General features: G+C 46.8%; 1 protein-coding gene across 1 annotated transcript; it reads right to left on the bottom strand.

Moving 5' to 3' along the window:
* LOC146197005 (high-affinity choline transporter 1-like) lies at positions 1-21,921 on the bottom strand. The gene is made up of 9 exons (XM_084597108.1): positions 21,888-21,921; positions 16,954-17,061; positions 16,319-16,474; positions 15,418-15,566; positions 13,617-13,766; positions 9,761-9,890; positions 6,452-6,669; positions 2,875-3,073; positions 1-932 (listed from the first exon to the last, which is right to left on the bottom strand). Exons 1-9 carry the CDS (start codon positions 21,892-21,894, stop codon positions 1-3), a joined length of 2,049 nt encoding a protein of 682 aa, XP_084453234.1. The 5' UTR covers positions 21,895-21,921.
* Between the last annotated feature and the right edge of the window lie 4,774 nt (positions 21,922-26,695).

Raw genomic sequence — 26,695 nt, 5'->3', positions numbered from 1 at the left:
TCAGTCCACATCTTTGGGCGGAGTTTCTTCTGGCTGCGGGTCGGGTGCGTTGGCATTCGACGCGCTTCCAGCGGGTGCTGCCTCGTTGCTGCTTTGTTTTGCGGTGACGCTACGCCTGGATACCCCGCTACCCGCCACCAGACTTCCTTGCCGTTCGACTTCGTGTACCTTAGAATCGTATGTGAGGTCCGGCTTGGATATTTTCATTGAATTTGATCTCATCGCAGCCATCGATTCGGCTTTAGGTGCCTGCTGCAGGTTCAGAGAGCTTGGTCTATTGCGCTTTCCCACGTTCGTCGCACTGGCGTTCATGGCACCGTTCGCCGTTAGGTGACCACTCTTTCTGGTCTTGTTGCTGGAGTCCCTGACGCTGGTCTTGCTCGCCTTCCTTGAGACTGGGCGAGAGCCGGTCCTACGATGTCTGCTGGCGTCTACAAAGCTGCCCTTTTTGGCTGTTGTCATGTCAATAGTGCTGGACTTTTTGGACGCTGTGCTGGATTTGCTGACTGTTGACCCAACTTCTTTGGTGCCCATATCAGGTGCCTCGTCCTCAGCGCCAGGTTTTGTACTCGGAATGTTGCTCCAAGCCTGCTGCGCAGAAGCAGTGATGGAAGCTTTGCTTGAGATGTGACCTATCGTGCTAATGGGCGCAGCGCCACTGACGTCAGCTCCACTACTTTGTAGTTCCTTGTGGTGTTTATGACGGCAGCAGTGGAAGACATCGTAGCGCGCTGGCAACCAGTCTTTCTCGAAGACGCTTTTCGCAACGTAAGAGCCAAGCAGGATGACAACCACACCAAGCGCCATGCAAATCAGCCGCAAAGGAAGCACTTGGCTTTCCGCTTCGTAGTCAAATTGTTGGGTCCTAACCGACGGCATTTCTAGCGATGACTCGCCCAAAAGCCAGCGGAAGCCACAGCCGACGACGAAGGCTGCAAAAGTATAGGCCCATTTTAAGGAAGGGTGGCGAGTATACCTTTCGCAACAGAACGACCGTTATGAGCACAGTGTCCACAGCAGATGAGAAACTATATAGTGCTAGCGGTGTAAACGACCATTTCACACCAAGGTCTGCGTAAGCAAGCAGAAATGGCGCCCATTTGTTCTAAGGATGTTCTAAGAGGTGCCCAATTGTTCTTGAACTGCCATAAGTGCTAGCATGTAACTTGTCTTTCTGCGGCAGAAGATGGTATGTGTTTTGACATGTGCCATGTTTTGTGTTTTGATCCTACGTAAACTCAAGTACGTGTGCTCATTGCTCGTATCGCTTCTTAGAAATGCCGGGCAAGATGCATTTCTTTCTGTTTACGTAGGGGACTGTTTCCTGCAGAAGTGAGTGGTTTTTTTTTTTTTTTGTGTGTGTGTCATCGAGGCGTCTGTTGGTCATGTTAAGACGGTTTGCCGAATTTTCAAATCAGAGTTATGGAGGCAAATTCGGATTTTTAAAGACTGGATTCGTGCTAGAAGTTATGCATTGCACACTGCGTGGGTTGGGGGAAAAAGTTAAAGGAGATACGGCGTCTAGTGGCCCAGACAACAGAGTTTTGTAGCTACGTAAGAGTTAGAGGTACTTTGGATGGTCTTGTCTTACTGAGGTTGACCTAGATGATGAGGAGTGAACGTGAACGTTATATGTGGTAGCCGCAGATGTGTCGTGGTTTTTTCTAGGGTGTGTCTTTGTGGTGGAATTTGTGACTGTCATGATTGGACGATGTTAGTGTTGTACTGGGATGATTGTGCTACTAACTGCTTGGAAAAGAAGAGGTGTGCGAAGATGTACTTGGGTTTAGAAGAGGATGTTGTAGCTGAGTGGTGAAGAGGAAGTGCGTGTTCAGTTCCATAATACAGTCGGTAGTGTGCGCCTATGTTGTGTTTTCTATTCACTTGATTGTGTTATGCCACCTTTCTGGGTACTATGCAGCACCAACTCGCCCCTCAAGCTGTTATGTAGGAACAAATTGGGTTCTGATTCTGAACAAAGCTTCGTCGAGAATGTTGCGTGGGTCGAACAGAATACGGCATTAGTAATTGGCAGGAAACTCTGCCCCTAATTCAGATATTCTTAAGTTAACAAAGCTATTAGATGATTTTGTCTGCTTAAAACGATGGTAACAGAATTGGCAATCGCTTGCTGAAGTGGGCTTGCAAGTGACGCGTACTGCTACGCGCTTCGTTTTCGGCGTTAATGCAAGCGCATTTGTGTGTCGAAGCAGCAGCGACGCTATCGTGCTTCCATCGATCTCAAACCTCATGTGGCATCAGTATTCATACTTTGTGAAGCGCGTGTCTCAATTCCAGCAATTATCATGCGCCGACTGTACCAAAGATTAGATGAAAGCGCAGCAAGCCACCCGCTGCTGACACGGTGCAGTGGCGCCGCAGCGGTGCGGATGTGAACTAGGCGCAACAAGTCTGTTTCGGGTGATGCGACGGGCAGCACTTACTGCGGTTCCACTGAGCGACCGTGGTGTAGTGCTTTCGCTCCTGGATCAAAAAAGCTGATCTGATCGGATGGTGGAACCACCATGCGAGCAGCTCGCTGACACAGATTTTTTTTTAAGGTCAGTGCTAAGGACGTTTTCTGGCCACAGAAAGCATGAGGCAAGAATTCCTTTCACATTAAAATGTGACGAAAATTCAGTAGGTGAACGTGCAACTTTTTTTCACCGTTCGGAAGCAAATGCCACACGGTGCCAAGGCATCGCAATGTCTACAAGCATTATAAAACGGCTGCCAATTGCACGAGGATTATCTACCACAGAAAATTCACTAAATTCTGGTGTCTCGGTCAAATTCCGATTCGCATCACAATGCAAGGACTCGTCACAGTACATCTGCATCCCTATTTAGTATCATGAAACTGTCTTAGCGTACCGATTAATGAGCCGTATGTGTTGCTGCCCTTGAAGTACAGGAGACACAGCAACTGCGGGAACAGAAGAATGTAGACCAGCTCCGAGGAGAGCGACCACACCTCGAACACAGACTCCACGGACAACGCCAAGTATGTGGCCGACGATCCGATCACAAACACCATCAGGCGTAAGACCAGAGCTACCTCAGCTTCAGATGCCTGCAGCGAGCACGAAATCAAAGTGGCCTGTTCGGCGAGTTGGTTGGACATTATGTTAAAACAGCGCTAGATAGAAAGACAAACACACATTGCGCTGAACTGACAACTGAGGTTTTGAACGTATATCTACATCTACTGTATTTATAATTATTTGGCCGTTTTTTTTTTCTGGTGGCTGTCATGCAAACGATTTTTTTTTATTGTTTACGATCATCTACCATGTGGTACACCATTCATCAATTTAGTTCAGATTGCTACTAAGCGTAACATGGTCTGCGGGATTTTCTTTCGTTTTGTACAAAATACAACCACCGGAGAAACGTTTTATGCTGTAGTCAATATTATTGGCAATATCATTGATGAACAGTATAAACAATGCTGGTCCTAGTATAGATCCCTGCGGGATTCCTGATATAACGGAAACTGGTTTGATTGAACTTGTTCGGAAGTCACAAATTGTGAGCGATTGGTAAAAATTCGTGATCCAGCGTAATCCTTTCGCATCTCCGATTATACTGTGTGGTTCCGATGTTAGTTTGTATTAACTAACAAAGTGCTTACAGGCTCATCGTATCGAGAAATATAATCCAGCATCTCACCGTCCTATCATTAAAAAATTTATTAACTACAAAAGCAAGACTTCTATTTTAGTATAGCCCACAATCTGAAAGCTGTATCTGCGCCCAAAGCATGGATAGAGGATTTTTCACCGAAAGTTCAACTCGCACTGAACATTTTGAGAGATTGAACGAAGGCAAATAGAGGTGAAGTACAATTGTTTTTTTTTTTTTTTTTTACAACAGACTAAAATAGAACGACACAATCTACAGATATGACGCATCCAGTGACCGTGCCATAGAACTTAAACAAAACCAACCCTGTCCGAATGTTCATCAAGAACCGTCATTTCAGGACCAACTCGGTTAACAAACTCGGTCCACTGCCTTTTCTTCCTGCAAATTTCCGCACCTTTCTACCAAGAAGGGATGACTTGTCTCTAATTGACAGGTGTGAAGCAAATGTTATCTTAGAAACAGAAATATGGTTTCACCCAAGCATCTCGCCCTCCGAACTTTCTTTTTAATGTGAAAGCATTACTTCGCTATGTTCACAGATTTCTGTCCGCTGACCACGTCCGCAGCATTTGCCAGTATTTAGTAAGTGGTAGAGGTTAATGAGTGGTGTCAATCGATAGAGGGTGACGTAATGTGTTCGAAAAATAACTAGGCCAATAAGTTAATTAAGCAATTAATTAGAGGCAAAAAATGTAAAAGTAAAAACGGAAATGTTCTCATTAGCCATTGGCTTGGTGCCACATTTGAATGTATCAAATTTTAAAATAGTTAATTAAATCAGTCAAAGCGACGTCAAGGATGTGACGTCACACAACCTGAAGTCGAGCCAAAAAAGGGCCTAGGAAAGAATTGGCGCGCAAATTGAAAGCATCAAAGGCAGTCAATTAGGGTGAGGTCAAGGATGTGACGTCCCGCAACCTGAAGTCGATCCAAAAAAGGGCCTAGGAAGGATTTGGCGCGCAATTTGAAAGCATCAAAGTCAGCCAATTAGGGTGACGTCAAGGATGTGACGTCACGCAACCGTAAGTAGGGCCGAAAAAGGGCATAGGAAGGGATTGGAGCGCAATTTGAAAGTACCAAAGACTAAAAATGTAAACAAGAAGTGAATTAAGCAACTAGAAGCAAACAGAACCAACGAACAGCAGCATCCGTGCTTTCGCATTACTCAAATGCAGATTCTGCAGTGCTCTATTTTTTAATGCATTTACAGCTTATAGAAAAGATCACATTAGGGCCAAAGGAGGCAGTGTTATGATCGTTGTGTCGCATTCTGATCCATCTACAATGATCGATGTGCATTCAGAGCTTGAGACTTTATGGGTGAATATCGGTCTGGGCTTTAAATTTCAGGTAGGTGCGCTATACTTTGGCACAAGGAAGAATTACAAAAAGCAAGACAAGACTGGTGCGTGCGCGGACTTTCAACTGTTTATTACATGTATTCCTCTCCTTATAAACTCCCATACTAAGAAAAATGTACAAACGCGTGTTAGATATAAAATGATAAGGGCAATTCATCAAACCGTAATCCGTGTACCGCTTTCCATCGCGCTGCCTGTTAACAATTGAATCTCTATGTGCGTCAGCGCTATCGACGGATTGCTTACACATTCCGTGGAACCGGCCCGTGCCATTTCGTATGCTTCGAAGATAACTCTTTCACAGCGGTCTGTGAAATTCCCGATAACAGCGGTTTCTTCGAACCTTAGGATGCATTTTTTTTTGTCGCTATTAACGTTCTTGGCGAGGTTTCTCAGATAATTAATGGCTGCAAAAAATGGGTAAGGGTAATGTTAAAGCCCGAGACATCTTCTATGACGTGAACCTGAGCACGGTTTTGAGGAAAGTGATCAGGTCTATGATATTACCGATTGAACTATGGGTACGTGTGGGTAGTATAGCGTATTTTGTTGAACAATTATATATTTAACATTAAACTTGTGAGTGCCTTGGAGCAGTTGTATTGTATTGTGCATTGCTGTCCAATTCAATCCAATGCATGTCAGGTAGATTGAAATCTGTCATGATAATAATCCCCCAATTTTGGGTATGGTTCTGAAGCAATTCCTGAATTGCAGAGATGGATTCATGTCTTGCAGAATGACTTCTGTATAAAAGCAACCGGTACCTTTGTCTCTATGTTTACAAGCTATCTTCCAGAAAACAGCTTCCGTACAGGGAACATCTGGGAAAACAACGAAATCTATCTACTTATTTATCAGTGCCGCCACGCCCCGGGCCTCTTCATGAACCACGATCTTTTCTGATGACGGAATAATTCAGTGGGGCGATTTCGTTATTACAAATGTCTGGTGAAAGCCACACGTTTCGGTGATTACAACTGCGTCTGGCTCAAGCAAAGTGAGATGTTTTCAAGTGACTATGTTTTGTTTGCTATACATCTTGCATTTATATTTATGATGTACCATTCTTGTTGGTCACATTTTAGCTGCATGCCACAAATAAAAATGTCCAGACAAGACGTGGACGTTGAAAAAAGAACGAATAGTAGAACACGCTAATAATGTACCTAAGCACTTAATTGCATCCCTTTAAAGTTCTTTTTCCACGAACGAAGTTTCTGTGAAAGCTGCACAGCTCTCATTTGAGCCACATGGCCACGCTTGGGTAGATGCTAATGAGCGATTGCTCGCCTATTACAATTGTATCCTCTCTGGCTGTTTTCTGCTACATCTTTAATTTTCTCGTCAGGCAATTAGTCCAAGAACAATGAGCAACTCCGTTCAGTCTGAAAAGTATCTCTGCCCGTACGCATCGGGGGAAACCGTCACTGGACACGCACCGTAGGCCGAAAGAGGGCCTGGTAGATATTCTTGGTCACCAGAAGAGAGGCGCTGAGCATGGAAGAGTCCACAGACGACAAGATGGCTGCCGTGATGCCCATCATGCCAATGATAGGGACTGGACCAGAAGTCAGATAGCGGATGGAGTAAGGCAGCACTCTGACGCTATCATGGTCACGTAGACGGTACGGTCCCGGGTAGCCAACTGCTGAAAAGTCTGAAAAAAATATTCGGGAATGTTCAAGCGTACTTTTAATGTAGTCACACGAGCTAAAGCAATGGTTTAGCAAGGTTGTACAGGTTTGAGTGATCGGACGCTCACGTTTTCGGCTTAAGAGTGGACGCGATAACGTCTGTAACAACGCCTTTTTATTCAGCAATTTTTTATATCGGTCTTTAAATTGTTTCAAGGAAATGAAGGGGCAGTACCTTTGTCGCTTTTAGGTAGACATCTAGATTTAATAACGTCAATGTCATTCGCATTACGGTAAGCCAAATCTGAAGTTTCATTCCAAGCAGTAGCGCTTACGTGCTAAAAATTGCAGCCCATTTGCACAGGTAGTAAAATGCAGTAGATGGGCTAGCACTGCTTACTTAATTGTTTCACAGGAAGGGAAAGGCGCAGTATCTGTCACACTTGCTATGTGGACACCTGAACCGCGCTGTAAGGGAAGGGACGAAGGTGGGAGTGAAAGTGGAAAGAGAGAAACCCCTTCTATACTTTCTGTCCAAGGAAGTGCGGTTGAAGGCGTGCGCCTGTTAAGGCGGGGGGGGGGGGGGGGGGGGGGGGGACAAGCTGTTTTATGATGCAGCTAACGGCTCTGAGTCGACGTCTTGAAATCGCCGCGTAAGCGTGTTTAATTGATTGATTTATTGATTGATTTATAGGGAAGGGAAAGGCGCGGTAATTGTCTCACTTGTTTTCTGTGGACACCTCAACCGCGCCGTAAGGGAAGGGAAGAAGGTGGGAGTGAAAGTGGAAACAGAGAAAGAGGAGCCGTAGTAGAGGGCTACGGAGCAATTTCGACCACCTGTGGATCTTTAACGTGCGCTGACATCGCACAGCACAGGGACGCCTCTTCGTTTTGCCTCCATCGAAACGCAGCCGCCGAGGTCGGGTTCGAACCCGGGTGCTCCGGCGCACTAGTCGGGCGTCTTACCACTGCACCACCCCGGCGGGGCGCACCTAAACGTGTGCTCTCTGTGAAGGCCTGGTGAAGATGAGGTGATGGACGCAGGAGGAGAGAGACCGAATCTTAAGGTGCACGAGCGGCACGCGACGTACCAGAGACGCACTTGCGCAACACTGCCCGCTGACGCCGCCGCGACTGTCGCAAAAGTGACACGCGCCACTCTCTTATTGGCTCCAGCTCTGTGGCCATTGCGCCTCCTCATTGGCCAGGCCGCGTAAAGCACATGTATACCCTTCTCTTCCCCGTTCAAGTGGACAGAAAGAGTGCCGGAGTACCCGGGTTCGAACCCGACTTCGGCGGCTGCGTTTCGATGGAGGCGAAACGAAGAGGCGTCGTGTGCTGTGCGATGTCAGCGCACGTTAAAGATCCCCAGGTGGTCGAAATTACTCCGAAGCCCTCCACTACGGCTCCTCTTTCTCTTTTTCCACTTTCACTCCCATCTTCCTCCCTTCCCTTACGGCGCGGTTGCGGTGTCCACAGAAATCCAAGTGAGACAGTTACCGTGGCTTTCCCTTCCTATAAATAAATCAGTTTAAATCAGAGAGCGGCCTCAGGCGCATTCCAATGAAATCCGTGACTATTGCTAGTAGTGCTACGCAATAAAAAGGTGCAATGAACGGCATCAGAGCTCACACATGATCGCAGAACTTAGGCACGTATTGTACGTGTCGTGCTCCTTAGCCTATTGGTTTATGGAATGTAAGTCGGGGTACCCTTCGGGAGTCCACTTAGGTTTACGGCATTTTTTCCAGCCCAAATACATTTTTCTACAGTCAGTCGCAATCAGTGGCGATATCTCAGAAGCATGACAATTTAAATGTAGTCCAATTGGAGTGCCGTTTATGCCATTATTGTTCCGATATAATTGAAGGCGCGATTTCACTGCCACATCATTTTAGTAGAGTCTTAAGCCATTGATCCAGTATTGGGCCTCCATTGGTTGCGTGGCGTAATGATCAACAGTAACAAATGTAAGGCTGTCCAGGAGGAGTAGGAAAACTTGGAGGAAACATCCTTTCGCTGATTCCCATCAATCATTCCCATAAGAGTGATTTGGTGTAGGCAATCACTGGGCGAATCGAGTTTTCCGCTCACTTTTCTGCTCGAGTTTTCTGACTACGACGCGGACTACGTACATCACCAAGAATGTCCTTCATGCAATTATTACTGCGAAATATATTCGCTTGCTTGCAGCTGACGGCAGTATGTCCCTGGACGTCACACCGTGGTCTGTGGTTACGTGACTGCTTGAACATGACGGGGCAATCAGAAGGCTCCGCGGAAAAAAAGCTAATTCCAACCCTTCTCAAACCACTGGGCTGTAAAAAAGAAAAGATAGGCGCCTATGGCACATACCTCCAAACTCCAGAATATGGTCTCTACGCCTCATGAAGCCGTGAATAGTGCAAATTCATGAGCAACGCAAAAATTTTCGTTATAACTACTACGTCGATGACATCATTCAAACAAAAACAAAGCTCAAGTGATTTTGTATGGTACAGCTGTAGAAACATAAATCGATGGAGTCCTTCCAACATGATTCCCGACGATGCGAAGGTAAATCCAGTCAGCGTCTATGTTTAGGAGCTGGTGTATATCGTACCAAATGCGATAATTTCTAAGATCTAAACTCTTCCCAGTGTCAGACTAATGCCTCTCGGATTTAGTGGCAGTCCTCTTTACAACAGGTACACGGCCGCGGGAGCAATTTCTAGCGCAGTAGCCGGCTCTCTCCCTTATTTCACTATTGTTGCAAATGTCCAGCTGGTGCCGGAACATTTCAAATGCGCTCTGATCGCCCTCGGCAAGTGACTTCAACGAAGAAAGCGCGCAAGAAACTGTCGACACGCGCGCAGTCTCTGTTCACATACACACGCGCACACACAGAGTTGTGTGTGTAACTTGTACTTTCTGAGCGCCTTATAGCGTGGTTTAGTTGCAGTCATGTGATCGTCATGTGCGCTAACTCGCCCGACCCTTTTTCATGAAGTCAGCGGCACATTTCTATTTTTTAATAAAATATATTTCAGATAAGTGTACCTCTCATCGTACAAAACCTACGAGAAGCCATGAGCAGCAAAAGTTGTTCGACTCATTGAAGAGACAGGCACTCACTGGCAGTCTTGGCGGCACCACCGATTACAACCGGAGGTATGGCCAGGATGATGCAACCCAGAGCAGAAATGTAGGAAACCATGCGGGCGTCGAAGTCTGTGTAGGCGCCTAGCATTCGCTGGAAGTAGACCTGCGTCATAAGAGATAGCAACAACGTTTGCGTATACCACAACGGTTCAAGACCAGGTTGTGATTCAAGTTGTACACGACTTCTAGCAGACAGGTCTTTATCCTTACTTTTGTCGATAACAGCACAAAAATGAACACAAACTCCTTCATGCAGAGTCGGGCACAGTTCAAACTTAACGGTCACTTTGGTTTTGTTGGATTCAAACTGTAGCTCGTGGTATTTGAACGAGCTCTAATTTAGTTTGAAAACGCGGTTTTACAAAAGCGTTAGCTAGCTAGATGTGAGGGATTTCTCATCAGAAATTTGTCGGTACGTTGATGTCGTACTGGAACAAGTTAGAGAAAAACTAATACTGTAGTCGATAGAAGACGAGAAAATCTGCCTGGATTTCAAATTTGGTGCATGTGGGATAAGTAGAAAGTTACTAAACGTGGAAATAGGCTACCGGAGTATTGGCGACGTCCAGAGTGGTCGCGTAATACCTCACTTCCGGTCACGTGACCTACGAGAACTATCAACACGTGAAGTGATGGGAGAAGGTGGCGGCGCGATGGGAAAAAGTGGTGGCGCGTCGGCAAAGGTAGACGCTTTGGAAAAAAAATCCGAGACCACTCCAGAATCTGGACAGGAGAAATGCGTAAGCCTGAGCGATGCTGTCTTGACCGCGAGATGTGTCGTGTTAGCAAGATTTCGCAAGTGACAAATATTGCGCCTTTCCTTTCCTTTAAGTAGAACGCTGGTGAATTGTAATGTATTCAATGGAACGCTAAGTGTGTTCGACAAGGGGCGCGCGATGTACCGTGTGCAGCAGCACCACTCAAGTTTTGCCTATCTGCACTGCAGATTTTGCAGTGCTCCTAAAATTTTTATAACGTTGCTTGTGGAAACTGTTGTTTCAAAGAAGATGCAATAAATCCGCCTGATATGTATGGTAATGGGATTTTGGCCTATACACTTTCTGGGAAGTCTGGTGGTTTATTACAACACACGGATCCCATTCTTAAAAAAGAAGAGACGGTGAAGATATGACAGCGCATGTGTACGGAGTATGTACTATAAGTCTGTTGTCTGTGTGCTGCCTCCACAAGGCAGCAAAAGGCGAGAATCCGAATTGATATGGGACGCACGCCAGAACGGACTGGACAGGCCAGCAAACCACATTTCGTGATTATGATCCAAACATCAAATTCGTGATGCTGGTCGATCAACGGCAGTGTGCGGCAATTTCCATTTCAACAGTGAACACTTCTAGCGCTCCACTTCGTGCTTCCATGTTAGACGCTTTGCCTAAACAAAGTACACGCATGCACTGATGGACGCTGTGGCCCGCTGGAGTGTGGTTAGCCCGCGGTTAACTGCGATTAAATCCAGACTTTTTATTGTTTCATGCAAGAGTCAGCACTTTTTTTGAAGGTGGGGTGCGGGACTTGGAAGATCCTCTTCGGCCTGCGACTTGGCAGGTGGAGCACGTATTATTTCGACTGCGGCGGCCAGTGTGTGTGTTATAACGTTCCTTATTACTTAACGGTGCGGCCATAGTTTGTTTTTGTGTGAGACGCTGGGCCACAGCCTTAAAGGGACACTAAAGAGAGAAAGGAAGTGGGTTTGCATCGATAGAATGCCAGTTCCTGATTACAAAAAGACCACTCTTACTGAAAACAGAGCTAGGTATCGCCACCACAGCAAAACGGCCGAGGCTCGCAACTACAAATCACGTGACGCGCTAGGGATCCCGGAGGCTGACAAATGCGAATTACGTTGAATGTTTGAATGCGGTAGTACGTTTTTTCTCAAACATGATAACACGCTTTTATCATGCGTAAACGACGGCGAAAAGACAACGTAAACGTTGCATGGCAAATACAAAAATATACTTGGAGGCGCCACAGGCGCCCACTTCAGTTTTGGTTATGTTTCGGCTCAGGCATTTCATGCGCACTCGGATAGTTTGTTTGAACCTGCAGCGCCTGAATTACGAGCTTGGAGCAGCAGATGCGCCTTGATGGTTCCCATTTGAGCATTCGGAGGCACGAGCGAGCGAAATCCGCTACCGCCGACACACTCCTTCGTTCACACTTCTGCGCCAACATATCGCCGCCGTTGCCGCTTCGACTACGACCTGACCGCTTGATTGCAGCTACGTACGCCACGAAAAGCATACATATGCTAAGTACCGAAGGAAAAACGCATTATCATTCAATTGTTCACTAAATCATGGCACATCTGACCAACATATACTGCGTCAACAAGACCTTCAACGTGCTATTTGCAGGCGTCGTAAACAAAAGGGGCATACTTGCCGCTCATACCAAGGAGAGCGTCGATATATTGCGCTCGTCGCACGGCGAAAAAAAGGGCCTCGGGCAAAAGTAAAAACTCAAAATAACGAAGCATCAGAAATACATTACAAAAGGTAAAAAAAAAAGACGATTTGTAAAAAAAAAAAAATAAATAAATGCTACAAGCGGACTCGAACTCGCTACTGCTTGCTCCGTAACGATCAGCGCTAACCGCTCGGCTACGCCGCGCCACAAGAACCTTGGAAATATTTTTAGTTTTTATGTCATGGCCCCATTTACAATAAAGTGTTGCCGGTCTAAAAATTAAAACTTCTTGATCATCGGCGCATGCTGCCTGCTCTCACGTCTTGCAACCAATGTCCTGGATGCCTATGCGCACTATATTGTGCACTGGATCCATTTTAACATGTGGAATTTCACAGCGCTGGCAAATGTAGTGGCGCCGGCACTTCGGTCATGTTCTGCTACCGTGGACGTAATTTTCGCTGAACACGGAGCTGTAGCACAAACCTTGAAGGAAAAAAGTGCGACGAAGCTTCAAAACTGACACGCGCAGCAGCGAGGACACTATTTTGCTGGTAACTAAATCTTATTTGTATGTAAACATGTCGGGAAGCGTTGCGATGACCGAGAGCTCGGTTTGTTTATACACAGTGCAAGAAGGAGCGCAAAAGCTTGAGAAACATGTAAAGTATTGTGCATTACAAGCGCTTTATGTTTTTTTTTTCTTCTTGTATGGGCCCATCGCTCGGTAAATTACTCTCTTCATCGTTTTATTTATTTCGGCTGTGGCCGTCATTGCGAGTACGCTGTTGCCATGTTGGCCCTTGAGGGATGCGACGCCGCGGGCCGCCCCGGCTCGCTAGCTATCACGGAGTCTCCGCTTACGTCATAGTGTGCGTCACTCAACTCCAACTACGTAGTTGGAGGCCACAGTTTGAATTCGACCGGCGGGAACAAGAAAAAACCTCAACTTCTTATCGCAATATCTCAGCCATTATTCGATATTTTGCTGCCGGATATGCGGCGACAGCGTCACCAAATGTAGTTTATTAGATTTTCATACCATCTTTGGCTGTCTTTAGTGTCCCTTTAATATATAGTTTTACGGTAGCACCACACCGTTCGTAATAACCGAGCGTTCGTTATAATCAGGACAGCCATTTCACATGTGCTGGACAGTACACTATACCTGTCACTAATGGGCTAATTGAATTATTAATTATAACTGCAGCAAATACGAAGGGGTTCCTCATTTCATGCACTCATTCAGCCTTTTTGGAAGTGAAGGTCTTCTGGTGACGTTTTTAGCGGGTTGATGAAAGAAACGAAAAAGAAGGCAGGCATGATGTGGTGCCCGCTCAGCCAAATGATCTGAAAATCAGTACATGTTCCAGCAGACTTCATCTTGTGTCGCTTTATTCACCTGCCATGGTATTCCTCCGAGCGAAGTCATTAGGAACCGGTCGAAAAGAGGGCTGACATCGCCGGACTTCACGCTGCCAATCCAATCGTTGTGCGGAGGAGCCACCGTGCCAACAACTCTACTTCTCAGACAGGCATCCACGCATATCCACTGCGCGCAAAAAAGAACGACATTACTGCTGGAATGCTTAACTACATCACCGTTACGTACCGGCAAAGCGACGAAGTGGACTACGAAGAGGGAAACCAAATACAAAAGCACAAAAAGCGCTGAGTGGCGAATAGATTTTAATGTCATATTTTAGCAGTTAAGTTGCGGACCAGAATTTAATAATAAGATTTATCTGGTAGCTAAGTCCGTAATGGAGAGATATTCCTGCTCCCTAAAAGACAATTGAGCAATTCGGCGTAACTGAAAAGCTCTCTTATTTCTCTATTCAAATTTTCGTTAGCCTTGCGTATGTGGGCCGTCAGTCTCCTAGCAGACTTATGTTTTGGCAACATTTGGAGATATGGAATTCGCGTCTAGCTGACCTCCCTTTATGCCTGCTACACAGTCTGAAGGCATGATATCATGGTGAAATAACAGGATATTTGCGTTGTTGTTAGGTTCTTAAGGAACTCCAGGCATTCAGGAACGGTCCTTTTACGCAGTGTAGTGTGGCGAGCCCTCTTCAAGCCTGGTGTACAGCCCGCCCAGTTCTAGCCTGTGACGTATGACTTACTGTGGCACACTTATTCCGTCTCTTGTGCCACCAGGGCTGAGTGTATTGCAAAAGAAATTATCAGCAAAGCCACCAGCTAGGCTGAGTGTGTTACAGAAGAAATCATTAGCAAAGCCATCTCCTCCCCCAACACTTCCTAAACAAGTACAATTGCAGATGCCAGAAAACCGTAAACGAGGCAATTGACTGGACAGCAATTCTCTTAGCAACCATAATGCATTCTCCATGCGCTTTAATGATTGTGCGAAATGCACTGAATTACAAGGATTACATAAATATTTGAACAGCAGAGTTAATACAGATTACAGCTTTCTGAAACTGGCCCGTATTCTGAGTTTGCGTCGTTATCGAAGTGTCGCTGTCTCACGTGACCTCGAATCATCTGATTGGTCGAAACGCCGAACTGCGTGTTGCCACTGCGGAACCGGAAGAGGTGGCAATATCTTTTTCCAGTGTTTCCCCCAATCAGGTGATTCGAGGTCGGGGAGATAGCAACACTCACGATAACGATGCAAACTCGGAATACGGGCCATGGAAGACCTGCCTCGGAAGGATTAGGAAGAATATGAGTCCCAGGAACGCACTCGGTTTACTGCATATTGAATGCTGGTCAAAATGACTGAACACGCCTCATCTTGCCGAGGTGATTTAATATATTATTCATTTCTTTAAAAGCAACGCGCGTTCAAGAGCTCTGTATCAGACATCGAGGCACGCCGGTAGCCTCCGGTAGATTTGGAGCCACTATTAGTAGGGCAGCAAGAAGGCACATTAGCACATTGGCAAGACTTGCCAGAATTGGAAGACTTGTCAGAAGAAATGGGCATGGGTAGGACATGTAGGGCGAAGAGAGGATAACCGATGGTCTCTTAGGGTAACAAATTGTATTCCCAGGGAAGGAAAGCGTAGCAGGGGGCGGGAGAAAGTTAGGTGGACGGTTGAGGTTAATAAGTTCGCAGGGGCCAAGTGGATGCAGCTAGCACAGAACCGGGTTAAGTGGAGAAATATGGGAGAGGCCTTCGCCCTGCAGTGGGTACAGTCAGGCTGATGATGATGATGATGATGATGAACACTTGCCAGGCAGAAGAAAGTGGCGAGAAGTTGGAGGACGTCTGTGCGTGTGACTGCGTAGAAGCCGCCCATCGAGGTGTAGCAGAACACAACCATGGCAGACGTTATGACGAAGAAACGAACTTGCACTTGCAAAATTACCGCCGCTGTGTCGCCTGCGAGCGAGTGTGGCATTTAGAATATGAATGCTTATCAGTCGCAATATCTAGATAACCGATCTTTATGCTAGGAAGTGTTGCAAAGAGAATACTGGGTGCAATATTTCCACTTCCAAAAATTATGGACAAGTGCATGTATTTGACGGGATGTTTGGGAACAATTTTTTATGTAGCGCAAGACTGCAAGATGAAAATCAATATATGCGCAGATCATATCTCGGGAGACTTCTATTATTTTGCTATTTATTATCATAACGCTCCAGACTGTTCTTATGATAGCTTTAGCTATTCCATGCGAACGGTGGACATGCATCCAAACTAAGATTTTGCAGAAAGGCTGCACTGTTTCCATCAACTTGTTAAAAGACAGTTTCTTATAATATTATCGCAAGGTTGCCTCACAATTGTTCCCAGAGATCTGGGAACTGCAAGGAAAAGAGCAGAAAAAATTTAGTGCTCTATGTTCTTCGACAGCTGCTCCTGTATAATGACGGCTGTAATTATGTGAGATGAGAATACATCCCCAAATAAAGGTTCCTCGTAAACGGTTAAAAAAAAAACGATCCCGCGGTACTTGTTTTTATGGTGACCTCAAGACTGTATCTGCTTATAGTACCGTTGGGCACATGTTTTCAGTTTATACAAATGCCTTCAACCAGGCGTCATCGAACAAGCTAAGCGTGCTCACTTTTTCACAGCAGCGGAACATATATAAAGCGCATGAGAAGACGTGAACCAACCAGACGCACCCAGAGCCGCCAGCACAGCAGCCGTCCAGAATACTTCTGCGGCGACGGCTGGGAAGCAGAGGAGCAGTGCCATCCAGCGCCCGTAACGGTGCTGGAATGGGTCCAACATGGTCACCGGTCTCAGGGCGCGCATCCTATCAGTGAAGAAAGTACCGCCTGCAAACGGAAGATGGTCTTGAAACGCGCGCATCACACCATCTCCTTGATCCCAATCAGGTTCGAAAAGAAGAGCGGACATATGAGGATAATGAAGGTGGATTAGATGTGCTCCATTTTGAGGGCCATACAAAACTTAGTGGAAAGGAAATGAATGGGATGAAACGAAGCAGCTTCACTATTATGATTGCGGTCATACTCTTAAGCCTTGCATTGTACAATGAGGTGCTCCCACTTGAAAGGGCAAACACTATCGTATGAGTTGACAAGAAAATAAAAGGCCCCAGTTATTGTCGTGGAAGCGCAGAAACATTGTAGTACTCTGTAAATATAAGAAAGTTAAGATCGAAAAAGTTCGCCTACGTAAATGTAGAACAACGTCACTTGCGCTGTCTCAAGCGCCATCTAATACTTCCATATATGATGATCAACGCTCATGCTGTGAATAACGAATTTCATGTAGTACACTGCCTGCTTACCGATAACCAGACTGATTGCGTAGCCCAGCGGTGTGTGGCAGTGGAGGATGCCGTTCTTATACACAGCTTCTGCTGTTCCGTTGAGATAGCCGCCGCCAACCCATGTAGCTGAGGCAGAGGAATAGGACAACGTTATTAAATACCAACCATTTGCCACGAAAGTATAGGTCACATAACTACCACCGGCGCAATATGTTTCGACATTCAGAGCCTAAAATAGATGAACGAGTACAGAACTGGAAGCCTGGCTTTCAACCCTTACAATATGTTTTCCTCCTCCTCTCTAGTCCCAAACCAACACCTAAGTGTGACAGTTCGACCTACTATTACCACGGCGCCGACAACGCATCATAATTCTTGCCTTCTTTTGGCCAGCATGCATTTCTTCGCGTTCTAGGATCGCTTCGCGATCAGCTCTCCTCGCAAGCTTCTGTTTACTCATCTCGCTGGGCCATTGTGATATCTATATAGATAGATCGCGGCACACGACCGCCATCCAAGCGCTTGCCGCCACCCGCATAGAGGGTGGAGAGATGTGTACGACAGTATAGATGCGCAACGCGATTCGAGCAGGCATCGAAGCCACGCTTTCCATTCCTCGCAGCGCGTTTCCTCCCTGATTAAGAAAACATCGCGTTTGTAACATGACGACCGACAGGTACAGAGAAACGCGTGCAACATGTGGACTTCTCTCTATCTCTGTATTAAAATCACTGCAATTTTCGTTATAAGTATTCAACAAGCTCATACTTGTGTCCTAAACGTTCATTGCTAACTATACCATTTCCATAACTGCATTTCATGGTTCATTACGCTACCTACACGGCAATTCGTCCAAAATGTACCACATAGCATGTGGCCCCGGTGGGTCCCTCATGGACAAGTTTACGAGTGGCAAATATAATTTCCTATTTGGTACCTTTAGAGATCAACCGGGCAATACCAAATTGGGCTTGTCCCTCTGTATCCTATCTGGGCGTTGTTTAGATGTGCCAAGGGCTAACTAATGACACATTCCCACATCACACCCTCAACGGTCTCTTGTGGGGAATAGGGCAGATGCAAAACAATTGTGGACTTTATGCAGTAAAAGCCTGGCCTAACCCAATTGGGTCTGCTCACTCAAAAGCCAATCGGTCCCACATGGGTGTGGCAGGGCAAAAACGGGCATACCCGCCCGTTGCCCACATGGGTCCCTTATCGGTTACTCCAGGCACCGTCAAACGCAACTGCAGAAAAACCCTGGACAGGCCAAATGATTCTGTGAACCCAAAAATCCTATAGGCTGCGCACGGACTGTGACTAGGCTGAGAAGCTGTCACACCCTCTTGATGGTACATCGGTCAATTTCGGGGCACTTTAAGGCAGATGTAACGCAAACCTGGGCATTAAACAGAAAGATTGGCTATCCCAAGTGAGGTTGCCCACTCAAGAGCCCATTAGGTGGCGCATGGGCACTGACGGGACTGAAAAGCGGGCATGCCCACACGTTGGCCATATAGGCCTATTTGGGGGTACTTGCAGGCAAATACAACTTATATTCGGGCTCTGTGCGGTAAACAAAGAATATCCCTATCAGGGCTGCCATGAAAGCAGCAGTCGGCCCTAAGTGGTCAGTAGCCGAGCTTCACACTCCGGAACGCTTCCATGCTATTTTAGGTTGCCGTTTTAATTATGTAGTAAGTAATATACGCGCCCGTAAGTGCCACTCCGACGGAATTCACAGAAATGTTCTAAACATATTATACATTTATTAGATTACGTGCTTTGACCTTGGCAACTATGTCAATTATCCAGTATTGACAGAAATATGCAGCACTAAATGTGCCGCCTTACGAGTATATGTCGATTACCTCTGATTCTTCCCTGTGTCATTATTATTCGACACAGAGCATCCGAAATAAAGTTTTGTTACCAACATATAGGGGACATTGTAGACCAGCCAATAGTAGTACTGTTGTGTAAAAAAACGAACAAGTTTGTTCAGTATGCAATGACGCGTAAATAGTGTGCAGTATTCCACAGTTAACGGTTACTGGCATTGGGGCGGCTCGGAAATCCTCACATCCACCCATGAGGACAATGCGCAGTCCAGCCCAAATAGGTCTGGCTCCCATAGAACCCGTACCAGAACTCTTCGAGTACTATTGGAATGATTAGCCAGAATCTGCATAAAAACGTTCATTTACTGAGGCTGCCTCCGCGTATACAAATATAAGACCCATTTGTGATTTAATACGAGCCCACATTCGCCGATCTGAGCAGAATGTGGGGCGCCCTCTTAGGGCTGCCCACAAGGGTGAGAATCGGGCCGATCGAGGCACAGCAGCCCAGTAGGAACCTTTCTGGGTACATTTGCAAATTCAACATGGGCTGCACACATGGGGCCCGCGCGTGCTCCCACACAAGCCACTTCTTGTTACTTGACACGGAGTGACGATAACAAATACTACCCAGGTGGACAACATTACATTAGAGTGTGCTATAGGCGGCAATTGATAACGAATGCTCTCGAATGAAGTGGGGCGAAACGTGTTATAGCTAGCTGTGATGGCGATAATAGCATATTGTTTTAGTGACTAAGGGAAGATAGCATTAAATAGCATAATATATTCTGAGAGCCTAGAACGAATTTTGTGGCTTTTTACATGTCCTCTAAATTCTTCATCAACAAAACTTTAAGCGGACATCTAACAACATTACATGTTAGCAATTGAATCATAAGGAGTTCCTGACTCTTTTACAGCAAGTTTTCTGTAATTCATTCGTGGTTCTGTTTACGGGCCCCTGCGCGTCTGTCTGTGCACAATCAAACATCTCTTTAGGGCGTATAGCTGGTGGCTGACACTTCGCCAAATCTGCCCAGAGGTGCTCACATGAAAGAAATGAAAAAGATATTGAAACATATAGTCCTTTCTACTGGTCTGAAGACGTCAGTTATGGCTTGGGAAATTATGTAATGAAGTACCTGTTAATGCGACACCGTTAACGACCCCGTTCCCTCAAAAAATCTAGTGTCGGTGGCCGTGCGCCGGCGTTGACGTTGTGAGCCAAACATCGCGAGAATTGCGCTGGCAGGCGGAAGCTGGCAGCTGATATGGCCGAACATTAGATGGAAGTACGGTTGCCTGACATTACGTTTGGCAGGAGCTGCTAACTCAGGCCTCTCCTCTCAAAATAGAGGGTGATGTCAGAATCAGCCTGCCAGGAACCATGAATTCACGTTAGGAGAGGCCACGCAGGCATATTGACACAGATTCGTTAAAGCCGGGCTTTACATATGGGCTGGTAGAGTAACCTATCGCGTCATACCATTAAAGCCACAGCTTATGTGTCCCCATAATTTTTCCTGCTCACTCTTGGAATACTGCCGCAATTACGAACGTCGCTACTGAGCCGTATCAAAAAGCGTCATGTCTGTATACAAAGCTGGCGCTGAGATCTGCAGTGGTGTGGTAGGGCAGCGAAAGTGTAGCCTGCCACCACTCTGCCAAGAGACATATGCCTTCTTAACCCACTTGCCTGTCTGAATATTTCGACGTATTCGCACCTTTTATGTTGAGAAATGTTTCTCTATATTCGTGGAGAGCTACCAGCTACCAGCTAATGCAGCTACCAGGAAGAGTGCCGTATCAGCTTCCTTCTCAGTGGAGGCAAGAGTGCGGCAAAGGTGCGCTAGTGTACAGTTTTAAATGAGAGCCAGAAAGCTCAAGCTATGAAAAATACGAATCGCCTACACTCCGCAACATCCGGGCCGACTGCACAGTTCCTTTGATTTAGAAGAACTCAACCTCTTTCATCTTTGCATATTCGCTGATTGCGCTGGTAACTTATTTACCTAATTGTTCTTTTCTGCTTGGCGAAAATCGGATTTTGAGCCACTATTTAAAGTCAAAGGTAATACGTACACAAGGATATCTGCAAGAATGCTCTAGAGGAGAGCTGCAGAAGCGCAAATGCATTTTCCACGAGCTTTCAGCTAAAATTACGCTCACCGTGCTAGGCTATTTTAATATATTTCGAGAATCTTCAAATATCCGTCATGTCATTATGATTGTTTAGCATCCCCCATAACTAATTTCACTTTGGGACTTGAAACTTTATATGACATATATACCACGCTTATCCTGCTTAATCAGAATGCATGGAATATGTTGCTGTTGTGTTTTAGTCAGAATCTCAAATAGCGTGCAAAAGAAAATTCAGATAGCCTAGGAAATAACTCCGCGTGACTGTGTAGATATTCCAGCGACGTTTACTCGCTTTCTGAGGCGTTTAAGGATAAAATCAAATGTTTAAACTCGGGGAAATGTAAACAGCGAAAAACGTTTCAGCTACTTCGCAAGTCCGGTGCTATTTCCGTAACATAGAACTTATTTAATTAGCGGCTCGTTTGAGAGCTCAAATAATAACTTTAGTGTTCTTTTCGGTAGGAACAAAGTTCGGGCAGCAGTGTTGAGTAGGATCTGACAGCGCCTCCCCGGCGTTATTTGCGATAACATACGCACGAAATATCTTCTCAACTTCTTAGGATCAGAGTACAACCAAATGTGCGCTAGCTACACGGGTTTGTCTTTGCACTGTTCGTCCCTCGACCAAAGAACAACCACGAACATTAAGAGCTATAAACGAACTCATCGAGATTCAATCCAGAACTACTATGCACGTAAGCCGCAAAGACGAACCGGCGCCGAAGGGTCATCTTTTTGCGCTTAATGACTCTACCCTTCGCTTCGTTCTGTATCCGACCTCTCGTGGCGCAAAAAACCCCACTGCCTACCGAAAGATGCGGAATTAATTCGAAAACATGGCAAGCGCCTCACGTACAATGCTTGGAGATTGGCCGACACCACAAGTCGCTCTTGTGGCCAGCGCAGCCGCATCTACAGTGACGTCACAGGCTGAAAGGCTCTATCATTTAGCAGTCGGCTTACCGGTCATAGACCCGGAACCCAGAATCAGCGGCAGGTACCGGCGGAGCGCGAGTCCGCGATGGCCCTTCGAGCTGGTTGGCGAGGCCTGCAGGCTCTCGCAAAGAAAGCGCTCTCTGCTATGCGACCAGAATGCCAGGAGCAGGACCATGGTGTAATATCCAAAGATAAATGCCAAGCCCAGATAATTCATGGCCGTCTCGGGTATGGGGTGCCGTGAAAACACGCGCTGCTCGTGCGGTCACCCGCACGTGGTTCGCGCTCCGTTTCCAGCTTCTTTGTGTGCTTTTGGGCACGCCCATATATGGTGATGATAATACGTGCTGTATTTTACAATGAGAAGACTGCTACGTCAACCGCATGGTAAAGGAATAAGCAAAGAAATAAAGAATGTTGTTCGCAAAGCTTCATACACCCAAGGAATGACTAGAGTTCCGAAAGGAAGAAATTTGCGCTACCAAACCCTACGCCAGGTATGTTTAAGGCGGCTTTTCGTCACTTCGAACTCAGCGTTTCCGTCTCGAGTCTCTACAAAATCAAGAGGTTCCTATAGTGAATCTTGTTGGCCAAGGATGAATTGCAGTGCTGCCTAGCACCACACACTGAAGTTTTTCTTCCTCTGCACCAGCAGTTAGTCGGTATGTCCACCAAGAAGTGTGCTCGCGACGTTATTGTCCGTAGAGCACAGCAGAGGGTCTCTGCCCGCAGCCAAGTTTCTGGAGTCTTGTCATAGCTGTCCATCTCCACAACGTACTGCTTCCAATGTACATTCAAGGCCAGGGTGGTTTTTTTTTCTTTTTTTTTGCTGCTTCTGTCTATTAAGCTGTCTCCACTTTCTGCACTTGTTCACGAAATTTTGTGCTTGACGGCCCTTCGGTGTGTACAGGCTGCGGCCTTGCAAAGCAAATGGTTGGGAGGTCGTACCGGTCACGAAGGGTCCTTGTGCGCTTAGGCCGACATGTGGCTCTGCTCGTGAAGATGTCGTGCTCGTGCTGCCGATATGGCTACCAAAGAGACTCGAGAATCACCGCTTTATCAGGTACTTCGCCACAGTCTCCCGTGCCACGAACGAGGGTCAGCCCATATCGCCTTGCATCCCCTCCACCACAGCGTGCTTTGGAACCCCAGTGCGAGTCGGCCTACATCTCGCTGCCGCCGTTCCAGAAAACCCCTCGCCGCTGACAATATACACTGGACAGCGTTCCCATAATTCTGCTACGGTGATTGTTCTCTTAATGCGAATGCACTATTTCGCAAGGCCGACAACGGGCCTTCAGAATGTGCGACATATATTGCGCTCCAAGTAAGCTGAACGACTGCAACTGACTTCCGGTGTGCGTTTATGCAGCTCGCTCTAAGCTCTCCGTCCTCGACGACGGTATTTGGGAGCGCGGGTCTGGCTCTGCTGCTGCCGACGTGACGTAGTTCCTAATGCCACTTCCTTTCTGACGCCTTTTCGCTCCCCTCGTGATTTTGGCTGGTGGTGGTGGTGGTGGTAAAAACTTTTATTTGAAGTAGAGGTGTGAACCACCTGCGGCGGCTGCGGGTTCCGCGCTCGTCGCGAACACTAACGCCGGTACGTAATTAAACTTTGCTATTTCGCCAGGGACCCCATTTTAATCGTTGGAGCATTCGCAGAATTCGGACTTGAAACGGCTGTGGTAACTGTAGGCACTGACCTACTTGAGCTATGCGAAGAAGTGACGGGCACGGCGTCGGCTGCCCACGCGGGAACAGCTCAATGCGACCTAGGTATTATGGGGTTATTCTCGCAAGAATGCGCCACAGGGGGCTAGACGTTACAGTCGCCTTCTAGCTCAGGCGTGCCAGCGCTAACAGACACAACTGTGACCCCCAACCCGCGGTGCGAGAAGTCACCACTGTGGCGGGTTCGGGCCGGAGACAAGATCTTGACATTTCTAGCATAATCTCAGTTTATATTGGCCAGTGTCCTGCCCGTTTAGAAAGAATTTTGCCACGAAGCGATGGCGCTGTAGTTAAGATGCCCAACTACTGTGACAGAATAACCGGGGTCGAACTCAACAGCTTTCGGCTGCGTTTCGATGGAGGCGATACAGAGAGGCGTCTGTATCCTGTGCGATGTCAGTGCAAAAAATTGTTGTTGCGACTGTAGGAAGAACTAAAAAATTGGAGGACGCTTAAGCTTCGCCTTTAAGAATGGAACGCGATAGCGTTATCGCGCCCCGTTCGCACCGTCCAACGCACCGTCTACTCATTTGCTTGTCGCGCTTTTTACTATACTCATATTTATTAATTCTGCCGGGACGTAGAAGCGCTGCCAGCCACCTTGCCGAAACGCGCGGGCCTCAAGTTGCAGTCGTTTTTCGTCGGCAACATCGTTGCCGATCCGAGCCGGCGCGATGAAGATCTCGGAGGCCATACCCTGTCTATCGTATTCCGTGCGCCACACGCATGACGGCGCTACGTGCACGCCAAGCGAAGAGGAAGTACAGCGGAAAAGTAACTTGCCACTCGCTTAACTGCATGTTCTGTAGTTCTGTAATTTACATGCTCATAATTATTATACGTGACAATACACTTCTCTAAGGGACATTTCAGAGACAACACTGCAATCAATAGCACGCCTTTGTCCTTTTCAAACCATCTAGCTGGCGTGGCGGAGTCCCGATACACTTTCGGTCGAAACAGCCAGAAACTATAGACCACGTTTTCCTACATTGTTGGAAAGGGGTATACTTTTGGGATATTTTACGGAGGACTTTAAAAAAGGAATTTCCATTAGACTCGCATGGTATTAGGTACTTGCCAGTAGAGAATGAGGATGGGGTGCCTTTTGACCTTATTATGCTAATGGGCCTCCACTGTATTTGGCGCTCGAGAATGGCAGGATACCATTGCGATCCTGACGCACGGCCAGCACAGATCTATTTTCAAGAAGGCATGAATAGATATATTGAAATTCTGAAACTTGCTCCTGAAGCTCCCGAGTGCCTCGGAAGATTGGAGCCATTAGTGACCCTAAAAAAATTTAGGACGACGACGCCACAACCCAACTGGTTGATTGTTGATTGTGCCCTGTAAGTGGTTTTGTGTATTGTGCTGAAGTCAGGCAATAAAGAAAAAACAAAAAAAATGCTGGCGTGGCGGAGTGGTTAGCGTGCTCGTCTCGCACCCCGGAGGCCCACGTTCGATTCCTCAGGTCAGCGATTTTTCCTACTCGTTTTTATTATAGCTTCTGGGATTTTTCGCTCACGGCCAACGCCGGACGACGAGGGACGGCGGCCGCCGACGACGACACCAACTTTTCTGCGACACGGGGCCCTGATTTATTTATAGCAAGGGAAAGGCGCGGTAACTGTCTCACTTGTTTTCTGTGGACACCGCAACCGCGCCGTAAGGGAAGGGAGGAAGGTGGGAGTGAAAGTGGAAAGAGAGAAAGAGGAGCCGTAGTGGAGGGCTACGGAGTAATTTCGACCACCTGGGGATCTTTAACGTGCGCTGACATCGCACAGCACACGGACGCCTCTTCGTTTCGCCTCCATCGAAACGCCGCCGCCGAGGTCGGGTTCGAACCCGGGCACTCCGGCACAGTGGTCGGGCGCCTTACCACTGCACCACCCCGGCGGGGCACACGGGGCCCTTAACGCTACCGCGTTAATAGAGAAGAAAGAAAAGGAAGACGGAGAGAAAGGCACGCCGCAACAACAGCCGTCGTCCCGGGGCTAGCCTGCCACCGATTTTTGATCTGTTGTAGACCGTCATTGCACCCACCACCGTTTCGGTGGTGGACGACGGCTGTTGTTGTAGCGCGCGTCTTTCTCTCTTCTTTTTCGTTCTTCTCTATTTTCTCTTCTCTCTGCACGAGGCAGCGGAGGTAGCTCAGCTACAGAGCCAGTAGCAGGCCCGTGCATTTTCTTTTCTTTCTTCCTACAGCCACAACAAAACACCCACCATATGCACTGAACCCCTCTAACGTTCAAACGGCAGTTATCCAAAGAAGTCACACAAAGCAGAAAAGTGGAAGAACTTCCACTTAGAATCGTAAATGGTGGGCGGAAGGTTCATTTCACTGCTCCCAAGCGTAATGACACTTCCGCGTAGCATCGTGGGGAAATAGCGAAGCAATAAGAAATAAAGCAAACAATTTTTGTCATGGCTGTCCGAAAGGGAAAAAAATGTTGCCTATGCGACACTTTGTGCACGAGTTGCAAAAAATGGCACCGACGCAGCGACCTTCAGCGTATATAGCATTGTACCAGTCATATTAGGATGCAAAGAGGCACTGAGGACAACTTTGCAAAATGCTTCCTTAGAGTAAAAATCAACTATTTGCCTCTACGAAGAAGGAGAACAAGCAGGCAAGCACACAATTCGTGATCCTCGCTATAATCGAAATCATTAGCATGGTCAATATAAAACCTCACCGACAACAGACAGACACTGGACTTAAAAGGTAACACAGAATTCCTTCCCCCCCACGTGCACGGCACGGCTGAAACGAATAATCTGGTGCTTTCACGAAAGACTTTAAACCGATGCCTCTGCGCCTGAAACTCGCACTGAAGGAGATAGTTGTCCATTGTAAGTTTGGGCTAGTAGTGTGCATTGTTCTGCCCTCGTTATGTTGTGTCATCTTTGTCATCATTCCGCGACTGCTACTTCGGCATTTTACATCAGTGGCGGAGAGTTAAGGATGTTTTGCATTACCTGGAAGGCTTAATTTCTCAGAGGTACACGCGGCTTTAGGAGATGCTGTATCAGCGGCTACGGACTAATTTCAGCCATATGACATTTTTAAAAGTCGACACACTTCGCTCAACAACAAATTT

The sequence above is a fragment of the Amblyomma maculatum genome, chromosome 3, assembly GCF_055883805.1.
Source record: "Amblyomma maculatum isolate TAMU_Amacu chromosome 3, ASM5588380v1, whole genome shotgun sequence".
Lineage (NCBI taxonomy): Eukaryota > Metazoa > Arthropoda > Arachnida > Ixodida > Ixodidae > Amblyomma > Amblyomma maculatum.
This window is presented reverse-complemented; position numbering and strand designations above follow the sequence as displayed.

Bases quoted from the DNA above. Each gene is read 5' to 3' on its own strand.
- LOC146197005 (XM_084597108.1), bottom strand. The intron at 9,891-13,616 runs GTGAATAAAGCG...CTTATGACGCAG, and splicing joins TCGGAGGAATACCATGGCAG to GTCTACTTCCAGCGAATGCT. The intron at 3,074-6,451 runs GTGCGTGTCCAG...TGCTCGCTGCAG, and splicing joins AGGCCCTCTTTCGGCCTACG to GCATCTGAAGCTGAGGTAGC.